Below are 11186 nucleotides of genomic sequence, written 5' to 3'. Positions count from 1 at the left end.
GACACTCTACTTCAAAACTGTGACCCCTCTAGCCCCTCCATCCATCCATCCCCCGTTCACAGGCAGCTTTTCTGGAAGGGCTCTTTCTCACAGCAGCTGAACTCTGTCCATCTCAGGCATGAGATGCCCCCGGCTGTGCTCAGTGACTGGCAGGAAACGCTGTGGTTCCCTCACTCATGTGGTCGAGCTCTTGGCTTGCAGACTGCAGCTGGAAGGAGGAATAATTCATACTTGGCTGCTGGACAAACAGAACATCCATCAACACAAGACCCAATTCTTTAATTCAGAGAGCAAAACAGAGCCTAGGGAAGTGATGCCTGAGCTAGCAGAGACCTGGGCTAGTAGCCCACACAGTGTGAGCAGCCACTTGAGCAGGGTACTGATGAGCAGCAGGCCATGCTGGACTAGTACCAGTGCACCCTGGCTAGAGCATGTCTGCAGGTCTCTCACAGCTCAGATCTCTCTCACCTCACAGCCCCTGAATTCCTGGTTCTAAAATTACAGTCAGAGTGAGTCTGGATCTGGTTGCATCCCATAAAGTCTAAAATCCACAGATCTCTAGGGAGAGCAGCCCAGCTCTACAGTGACTCGAGTAAAACTGAAGACAGGGTGGGGGCAATGTTGGGTTTCAGTAACAGGAAAGCCAGTCAACAGAAGCCTCTTAAACGTTCCCAGGGCTCCTCTTCTGAGGAGCAAAGCAGCAAGTTTTAGTTCAGGCTTAAACTAAATAAAAATAGAATTTACATCTTGTAAATATATCTTGTTAATGAATTATCAAACAGCAGAACAGGACTAACCAGGACGGGCAGAGGCCACCTCCTTTCTGTCACGCCACAGACACAGAGTCAAGGTTTTTGGGATCAGGCCCTTTTAAAGAAGGAGACTCGATGACTGAGAACAATTTCTGAACAAATCTGGCCTGATCTGGCAGCCAGTACAGAGGCAAGGACTTCCTCTGGGGCTCCGGGAGCCTCGGCACTCTGACAGGTACACATCACTTTCAGATTCTGGAGTCATTGCCCTGTGGATTCTTGGACCGACTTGTTCGTCTCAGCCAAGAACTCTTTGACAACAAACTCCCCTTCCATGGGCAACACAACATCAAATTGATGGCTGAAGCCACCTCACTGTGTTTTTACTGGCCAACAATTAGGAAAGTTGTTGCCCTCTGTCAAATGTCAATGAGAAATGTAAGCTCTGTGCTAATTAAACCAAACAGGAAAAATATTTTCCTATTCTCATGCGACTAATCTGAGTCCAAATCACAACCTCAACCTCTTACCAAGGGTATGTACGGTTCCTTTCACCCCGAAATTCATCTCCATTCCCAAGGCATGGACTGGGTGGTTAGTTAGAAAGGCCAATGCTACCAAGAGCAAACCCTCACCACTGTGTAGATGAAGGGAATTAAAGAGATGGGCACCGAGAGGATGGTCTCTGCAACTCCCCTCCGTGGTTTGTCCATGGAAGTCTGGGATTTCAACAGTACAGGGGCCAGCACACTCTTTAAGAGACTTCAGCAAACCAGGCTTCAACATAGCCCCTCCTCTCACTAGAGTGACCAGTAGTTTTTGGCATCTGACTGGAGCTCCTGGAGCTACTATTTCAGGGTTCCTGTAAACTTGAGAAGATGCAGTAACAGCAGCATATACGTCTCCGTAGAGGCTATCAACTGCTGTTTTCTGTAAAAGCTGAAGCTCTGCTCATCACCCACCACCATTAAGTGACCCTATCCCTGCCTTGACTTCAGTCCTGCGCAGATAGAGCAGGAAGTGGCTTTTACAGTACCGAAGCAACCAATTCACTACCTTTTTTGGGGTGCTGGGGGTGAGAGCCAAAAGGGCAAAGGAGGCAGAGGAGAGGAAAAGCTCGCTCTGCTCTTGCAAAGCAGCAAACAAAAGAACTCTCTGGTAGTACAATGTGTTGCTAATTACGATCATGCAAAAAGTTTCTTTTGTCTTGTGAGCTGTGGAGGATTTCAATGATTTATTTCCATGTGGAGAGAGGCCAAAGATATTCCTCCTCTTTCAAACAAGCTGCACGTTTCCTGGTCCCGTGCCGGGCAGGCGGTCCCTCCTCCCTAGCCTTGCCCACTGCTTTAGGCTAAGCCAGGATGTAGGGACTTGAGTTCTACCCCAAGTCTGGGTGATCCTGTTACGTGGACCTGGGCAAACCCAGCAGTGGAAGCTTCTTCCCTCACTCCATCTAATCCCTACAAAGTCAAGGCTAAACCGTTTACTGATGTTTGTAAACTCTGTATTGAGTGTTAGGACTTAGCGAAATGATTGGTTTTGGCAGTGAAGCCAGCTGAGGAGTTTCCTATTATCCCTTGACCACCAATTCCCAGGCCGGTTCCTTACTTCAGCCCTCTGGGGTTGGCCAACAGAAGCACTTGTGGGTCTGCGCTATAAACTCACTAACTGAAGTGATTCAGGTTAAAAATAACTCCACGAAAAGCAATTAATCATTTAACAATCCTGCCTACTCTCTGACATAGCTGGGAGAGCCCTGGGGAAAGAGGACAGCAGGGTAGATGAATTCTTCTGGTACTCAATGACTGGGCTCTGGGAAAGGAGCGGAGAAGGGAAACGTGGCCCCTTTCTGACAGAAACAAAGAAAACAGATTCTGGGGTGCTGAGTGCCAATACAAATCTCCCAGCACTTAACCCTGAGTGTCCACTCCTACACCACCTGGTTTGGTCTCAAATCAGTGTACTGGTAGATGGACTTGAGCAATGTCTCTGCTGAACATCGGGGCTCTCCGAGCTCTGTTATTCCAGAACAGTGAACGTCGCCACTTTCAATATTTTGCTGGGGCAAATGAAAGATGTGTTTGTCCTCTGACAAAATGAGTAATGCTGACCCCCGATACAGCTCAGGCCAAGCCAAACACCACTGCGATTTCCCTGGCAGCAAAGGCAGAGCAGTTCTGCTGTAGGGTAGATGAGGGAAGGACAGCTCTGGACTGGAGAGCGTGCTAGGTCTGCTATCTAACGCTGCTTCACAGAGCTACCCATCTGCACACACCAAGAGAAGAACACGTGGCTCAAGATAGAGACAGATGATGCCATTGCCCTGCCTTGGAAGGCTGCGAATAAGACCAAACAATCTTTAGCACAGTGGATCCACCAGGCTGGTAGACAGGAGGTGTCTGAAAGACTAATCTTTGCCCACCCTGAAGGGTCTCTGACCCAAGACTGCCTCCAGGACAGAGCCCACTTCTCGTGTTGTCCCTTTAATCTGTAGCTTGTTTCAAGGAGCGTTGAGCTCACAGGCAATGCCAAGGCAGCCAGGATGGGCCAGCCCGGCCGAACATTCTATCATTCATTTGCACAAAATGTCCAAATATGTGCAGGCAATCTGAGGGCATACTTCTGGGAGCTGGCAGCCCATGAAGTCTGCGAGTGTCCCTCGGGAGAAAACTTACGCAACAAACATTTGGAATCCATCAGCAAAAACCGATTCCACGGACTCTGCGGCAAGGGTCAGATTTGCAAAGGTGTTGAGATGTTTAACCACACGTGGAAGCGTGCCCTGCTCACGCCGTCCCTCCAAAACCAAGATAAAACAAAACCTTGGCTAAACTAATGGCAATTTTCTTCTGATGGCAACAGTGTATCCCTGCTAAAGGTTTTGCCAGCTTAAATGCATGATTTTTGCTGAGCTTTAAACCAACATCATTTTACTTGCCAAATACTCTATCACAGACATGAATCAAAAGCTGTTTGTTTTCAGATAGTTTCCACCTCTGCCACTAAGTGCCAAACTCCGTTAACATTAAAGCCAGGGGTTCCCCACAGTTCATTTCATTTCGGGAACAATCTTTTCCTACTTCTATAAAATTCTCAGCAAAATAATGATTTAAAAACCAGAAGGAAATGCTTGCTAGAATATAGTGATCTTTCCACCAACTACTCTCATTTCCCTCTTCATGACCCCAGATATTTTAATTGCTCTGTATAGTGGCAATTTAAAATAAGCACAACAGAAATAACTTCATAATTGTGACAAACAGAATAGACAGTGTCACAGATAAAGATCACAGTGGCCCATAGAAAAAGCTAAATGAGCAAGTCAGTCATTTCATGAATTTACAGTTCCCAGAAACAATGGGTTAGATTTTCAAGACAGATGAAGCCAAATAATTCTCCTCTGGCATCCAAATAAAGTTTTCCAGAGAGCTCAGCTCTGAGCGGCTCTTGCTGTCATCCCAGAGCACACACCGATTTCTCAAAACCTAAACTCGGATGCACAAAACACAGACACTCCAGCACTGCCTTGGCATTTGGAAGTGTTTCTAGAGTGCCCAGTGCTGATACTGGTGATGCTTCTTTGGTATTAGTAATACTGTAGCTCTTAGACTTCTGTAGAAGTCTTCGAATCCACATTTCTGCGACAAAAATCACAGCAAGGAATTCACATCTTCCTGTTTGGAAAAACATACCACCTGGACAGCAAGAAATAGCTCAGCTGGAAATACTATGGCTGAGAAGAACTGGAAAGAGTCAACTGCCTGCAAATCATGCCTATCACCCCAAGAAGTGAATCACTGCCGAGGAACACCCATTTACCCTGTTCTCTATCTGACACACTCACTCCCTCCTACAGAGCACATAAACAAAAACCTCCAGGAAAATGCAGTACCTCTGCGCACAGAAATCCAGCCTGGAGATGAGCCTTTTGTCTGCGGCGTAAGTACCTTCTCAACCTCTTTCGGGCTGACAACCGAGCGAATGTATTAAGGGCTCTTTATCTCAACAGCTTCAGGAGAGCAAGCCCTTTACCACAATGCTTAGCTGTAATCCCATGTTTGCAAACACCTTTAATTTCTCTTAAATCATTTTCTTGGCTTGATCCAGGCACGTTCCTGAAGGACGGACTTTTCTGCAATCTATTTTACGCATCGTGCACCTTAACAATGAAGATAAGCTACTTTCTGTTGACAAAACACCATATTTAGAAGTGAATGATTTATTTACTCACTACCTCTGGTTCATTTAGTTGTGCTCTGAGGAACAGGAATGCATTAGTAAAGCCAGGATTTGAAGGAGAAAAGGATGTAGAAGCAGCCAGGAGAAGCCAAAGGACAAACACTTAAATAGCCTGTATCAAATCCTGCGTTTTTAACACCCTGTCGATTAACGAGACCTCCCACCTCCAAGACCTTTTACTACAAGGACAAACACAACAGAGACAAGTTGTTCAGCTCCCTGTGAAAGAGTCATGAAAGAATAATGCTAATTTCTTTCTTCTTCATATAGACAGACACTTTGTTGTCCCAAAACAGCAGAAACTTAATGATTTACCCCCTCTGGCTAATATCCCCCAATCTAATTGACACATGCTCCACACAATAGCCAAAAGCAGCTTTAGGTATTAAATCAACCTTCAAATAAACAGTCAATCATGTAATATGCTCCATTCTCAGTGAAAACCATAGAAAATTCAGCAATAATTTTTTTCAGACAACACCACTAGCATAGAGTTGTGGCAGATGAAATTTCATTAGTTTAGAAGACATCTATTGTAACACTCATCTTGATTTTTTTCTCTGAGAAGCAAAGAAACGCAAAGGTAACATCAAACTTGATACGCCACTTAGGACTGATTGATTTTTCATGAGTGGCAAAAGTTTCACAACAGTCCCTGCAAGAGATTGCGTTCCCCAGACCTTTGAAAAATGTCGTTGCTAAAGGGAACCAGACAGAAAAAAAGGAAAAAAAGTGTTAGCAAGGCCACTTACTGAGACTGAAGTCTGAGACTAAGACAGACTGTGCTCAAAAGTATGTTGGCAAGATGGATGGCGCACAAGGGGTAGGCCTTCCAAACAATTACATCCAATAATATCCTAAAAAAATTATGATTCAGAAATAATCCAATGGAAAAAATGCACTAGTACAGACAAAGCTTTTATTTATTTATTTGTAACCTCAAATCCTCCACCACAGGCAGGGTAAAATGCTCTCCCACCACAGGAATAAAAATAGGACTGGCAAGAGTTGTTTGTCGTAGCTACGTTACCTTAACGAATTTAACTCTTTTTGCTGTTTGGTGAGTGCTTAAGAACTGACTCTTTACTCCCCTAGAATTTGCTATTAATTCCCCTACCCCTCAGCTCAGTGTCCTGACTGTTACTCAGTCCGGCAGGATTGTGACTGCTCCCGAACTGGATGATTTAAGGAATGAAAATCTAATGACAACAAGTTTTCCCAGCATGAACTTCCAGTAAAACAATTCTTTTCTGAAACCATTAGTGAAGCAGCTAAATTCTCTGACAATCTTGGAGTGGGGCAAAGCCAAACCCATAAAATAAGAATTATCAAGGAATAAGGATTCATGATTTAAAGCAGTATAAAGTCACTATTCCTCCGCCTGAAAACGAGCTTCAGCCACAAATTCATCTATGCTTTGAAAGTCAATCCACACATCCACTATGTAACCAGCAGAGTACCAGCCACCAGGTCACAGTGTCTGCCTTAAAAACACACAACTGATGTTTCCAGTGACTCTCATCCCATAATCCATTTGACATAGCAACCTCACAGCTTCACTATCTTTCTCCTCCTCATCACCACTTAAAAAGTGCTGAACGCAGATGCTCTTGTTTGGCTTCACCTGACAAACACCTTTTCCAGGTATTTCTAATACTACAAAAGCATTGGTATTAGAAATGGGGGACTTGTCAGCAGAATGCAACGTCAGCCAGTAAGCCGCCATTCGCAGAGGTAACTTGCCTTATGCCATATTATTCCCTGAGGTTTCGGTCGTTTGCAATTAGTCTTGATAGTTCTTGTTGGGGTGAGTACATAATCCACAGTTAAATCATGATCATCCAGAAGCTCTTCTGCTATGTCGACCACCTATGAGGTACAAGAGATTTGGCAATAGTTAAAACCAAATCCACTAAAATTGTGCACCATTCCTGATGTCTTGCAACAGATGAAAATCTGTCAATGATAGTCGTAAAAACGAGCCACACCAACACCACTCCAAGCCTCTGCTTCAGACATGCCACTCAGCGTCACCCAGTTCTGACCCATCACTTGAGACTGGGTGTTTTAATCTTACCTGACAGTCATGGACAATCGTAATTACAGGTGTATCCTCCCGCACTGCGCCCATCGACACCATCATGGCATATTCCATATCGGCATAACCTTCCCCTTTGCCAATTCGCCAGCCTGAAATACAGAAAAGCAAACAGTGACTGTAAACACAGAAACAGCAGAGAGGAGAGGCTGAGCACAAATAAACCAAACCCAGAGCAGTAACTTCGGGAAAATTTAGAGCACTGTCTCTCTCAGAATTCAGCACCGAAATGAAAACAAAACACTCGTTTCAATGAACTCCTAAAGGATCCCAGGAATATTCAGAATAAACTCAGTTTACCCCAGCCCAGTTAACACAGAAGCCTGTTTACCCACTGCAGTTAGAACCCTCTATTCACATCAAACACAGGTTAACTTCGTGTGGGTGAAGAGGAGGCTGGGTTGCATACAAAACCCACGGTATTTTTAGGCAATGGATAAAGTCAACAGTAAATTTTTCACCCAGCAGATCTTCAAAATACTAGAAAAGGCAAAAATCTGATCCCCAAACAGCTACTGAATCAGCAGCTGTAACACAGATCCTTTCGCACACCCTGTGAGAGCAGAGCAGATCTTCAGAACAGGGAACTCTCTGATTCTTTAAAAAAAAAACCAAAACAAAACTGCTTGCCTGAGCAGTTCTACTGAAGGGCGAAACACCGGCCCGCGTGCTCTAACCCACTCGGCTGTCTACCCACTAAGTCCTGGCAGCACTGTTGTAAAGCAGGGACTGGTTCTTCCTGGTTGGACTGGGATCAGTGACTTGTCACACGAAGAGGCAGAACTCAAGACTGTAATTCCAAAGGTACGTTTGGGTCTGCCAAAAGGAACTCGCAGTGTAGTCTGACACGGTGAATCACGACTTAGGATCCTCTTCCTGACAAGCTTACAAGGCATTATCTTACCTTTTTCAGAGACTGCCACTGATCCTACAACAACCAGGTCCACTTGTGCTTTCCCATCAAGACCCACAGGCACACTGTATTCTTTTATACCCTGCAAGAAAAACATCATTTTAGGTTTGCAGAGTCTTCCAACCAGTGAGGCAGAGACCCAGAATAGTTTGATAAATCCAAGTAACTCCCCACGTTTCAAAGTCTTTCTTCCATGTATAGCCAAGCTGTACATGTCTGGAAAGTCACCCTCTAGGGAATCCTAGAATAGATCCCCTGCTACAGTGACAAGAATCTTGGCACAGGGAGGTGGGCATCTTTTTGAGCAAGGTTATTTATTTAGGATTAAAATCTCTTGATAGATGTGAACAGCATGAATTAAATCCTCCTTACACCAATGCCACTTTTCCCTGAGTTAATCTGCACAATAACACGCTGAATATTCCCTGTGTAGAGCACAAATGCCAAAGGATCGGTAACTGACGGCTGACTTGGTCATTATCCACAACACAGCAGCCTGGGGAGAATTGTTTGCACGGACCTTTGTAAATATAAACTGCCTGTAGCATTTGTTCATCAGAACGCCTCGTTGGGGACAAACCAGACACATGGTGGTAAGATCACAGCTCAGATATGGGGCCTGAAGCAGGACAGGAGAAAAGACTCTTTCAAAAGTGCTCTTCAACCCTGAAAAGCTTAATTAGTTAATGACTTTAATAGAACTTCCAACAAAAAGATGCTACTAATTAACATCCATTCACAGCCCTCCGCTGCATACGGGATTACTGCAGAGCTCTGCTGCCTTTAGCAGGAGACAGAGAAATAACACCTATCTAGGTGGCCTGTACTTTTTGTACAAATAGCAAATAAAGATAAAATACCCGGTTTCTCCGGTAAATGGCTGCACTATGGGATGTCAGCAGCAGAGGGCGGCAACACACCACGCTGGGAAGGGGGACTGGGAACACATCTGTGCACCTCGGCTGATGGGAATGACAGAATTCCTGTTTCTATGGGATTCGAAAAGCACTGATCTGTCCCGTTTATTTGATTGACCAGATTAGGCAAAAACCTGAAAATACTAAAATATTCCTTAGTAGGTTCACTAGCTCAAAACTGCAGAAGGATACAGGAGTTATCAGAAGCCTAAATACCTAACTCATGAAAGTTAGCTCATAACATCCCCAAAAGCATTCTCAAAATATCGGTACCAATCTGTTAATACAGCAAAGAGACTGAATTTCCTCATCTTTAAATACCAACAAAAAAAAATTAACGGTGGGTGTGTACACAAACCCATACTACACCACCACACTCCTCCACAAGTCAATGCAGACCTCCCCCATCGGTCATTCCTACCTGAGATGTAGCGCATATTCGCAGGATCTCCTTAGTGGCTCCTGAAGGTGGAACGATCTTATTGAAGAGCCCAGCTCTCAGGCGTGGTGTGGGAACCAACAAAGTCTTCCTCGCCTGTGCAACAGAAGAAATTATCACTAAAGACATATTTTTACTGTCCCATAGGTTTCCATGCGGCCAATCATCTTGTTTGTTACAGAGTGGTTCACACTGATGATTGATGAATCCTCTCCATAAAATTCCAGAGATTTTATTTAAAAAAACTGATGGCAAGACGTACCTGTTGACCTAAAGAGCACATCCAGCAATAAGCTACAGATATAAGCCACGAACATGTGCAGGTCTGAGGTAACTGTCACATTCACCTTGTGACAAACTTAGGGCAGTGTGAGGCAAGGCCACCTCACATGTTTCAGGGAACAAGAATATGATGGTGAAACAGCTGCTGCTCTGCAGAGACACACTACTATCCCCAAACCCTACCTGCGCCTTCATCAGCTGCCTTACGTGAGCAACCTCCTAAGGCTCTGGGCTGGTAAAGCTCCCACTGGAGAGATGGCAGGCATTGCCCATCAGCTACTGCCAAGCGCTGCGCTGCTGGCCCGCCCTCCTCCTTGGGGTGCGGAGGTGCTGTTACCTGCAGCACGGTCAGCCGGACACCTTCCAGAGGTTTGTCAGGATCCACTTTAATCTCCCGTGCTCTGCTGAACACATCCAGCTCTTTAATCGAGCAGCCAACCTGGCGAGAGCCCTGCGTGAGGAAAGGAATCAAGAGAGGAGAGAAGATATTCACTTACTTCCAGCGTGAGAAAGCGAGCGTTCCTCTGGGGAGCATCGGGGTTTATCTTTACAGTACTAGCAGCTTTGAACTCCTGTAAGCCCAGAAGCCTTGTCGCAGCATGGGCAGCACCCTGTTTTCATAAGATACCAAGTACAGTCACTTTGCCTGACTTCACCTTCATTCACTCCCAACTCGAAGCTGGAGACCAACTTCGCTTTTTAGTCAACAAATACAAAGATTCCTTTAAACACGAGCCATGAGAGATTCTTTTTAGAACCTGGACAAGATTCTCTCTTTACAAAGACTACAGTAAACTCAGAAGATTCCCTTCTTAACTGGGCAAGGTGCTCTATCTTAGCGGAGCACACACTCCCCTTGTCATTTCAGCTCTGAAATGCGCTCACTTTAGGTTACAATAAGGCCTCAAGCTTCCCACTTCAGCGCCAAACTAAGGCAGCATGGTTCCATCGAAAAGCAAAGCAAAAGCAGAGCCCATCTCCTACTGCTGTTCATGGGCTAAAACACCCAACACACACCGCCCACACTGCTATTTTGGTCATCATTCCTTCAACACATGGCAGACACGTGGCTGCACACCTTGAGCTTGGATTAAAAACAGGAAAGGGTAAAGTGGCAGCCTGAAAAATTGGAACCCAATTGGAAGCCAACAAACTAGGGAAGCCAAAGCAGGAGGAAGGGTTCTCCCGCCTCTGCCCACCAACACCTTCCCACCATTCGCATGTCAGCCACACGCTCTATGTTCCCAGGCTAAATTCTGCACTTTGGGTGCCCTCACCTTTCCATCCCCGCAGACTTGGGGAACGAAATCAGTTCAGAGTGCCTCAGTTTCCCCATCCATAAATATATCATATTCAGAAGGTGGTTTGGTTTAATTAAAACACAGCACACACCTGCCACGTCTTGTTAGGTACCTGTATTTCTTCACTCACTATAAATTACACGTGTGCTGGGGTGTTTTTCGGAGCTCTGACCCCTCCACACCGCCACCCACCATCCGCAGAAATGCCCCGTTCACAGCTGCCTGTCCGAGGGCTGCAGCGACAG

The 11186-nt window shown here is 45.4% G+C and overlaps 1 protein-coding gene across 1 annotated transcript in view; it reads right to left on the bottom strand.

Annotated features, from left to right (window-relative positions):
- The window catches only part of MTHFSD (methenyltetrahydrofolate synthetase domain containing), an 11446-nt gene extending 1353 nt beyond the window's left edge, over positions 1 to 10093 (bottom strand). The window contains exons 1-5 of the mRNA XM_010131244.1: positions 9978 to 10093; positions 9341 to 9454; positions 7994 to 8084; positions 7069 to 7181; positions 6735 to 6860 (exon numbers count right to left, since the gene is read on the bottom strand). Coding sequence (XP_010129546.1) covers positions 6735 to 6860; positions 7069 to 7146 — 204 coding nt within the window. The 5' untranslated portion in view covers positions 7147 to 7181; positions 7994 to 8084; positions 9341 to 9454; positions 9978 to 10093. The remainder of the gene's footprint in view (positions 1 to 6734; positions 6861 to 7068; positions 7182 to 7993; positions 8085 to 9340; positions 9455 to 9977) is intronic.
- Positions 10094 to 11186: the final 1093 nt, after the last annotated feature.

This window comes from Buceros rhinoceros, unplaced genomic scaffold, assembly GCF_000710305.1.
Source record: "Buceros rhinoceros silvestris isolate BGI_N320 unplaced genomic scaffold, ASM71030v1 scaffold30522, whole genome shotgun sequence".
Classification (NCBI taxonomy): Eukaryota; Metazoa; Chordata; class Aves; order Bucerotiformes; family Bucerotidae; genus Buceros; species Buceros rhinoceros.
This window is presented reverse-complemented; position numbering and strand designations above follow the sequence as displayed.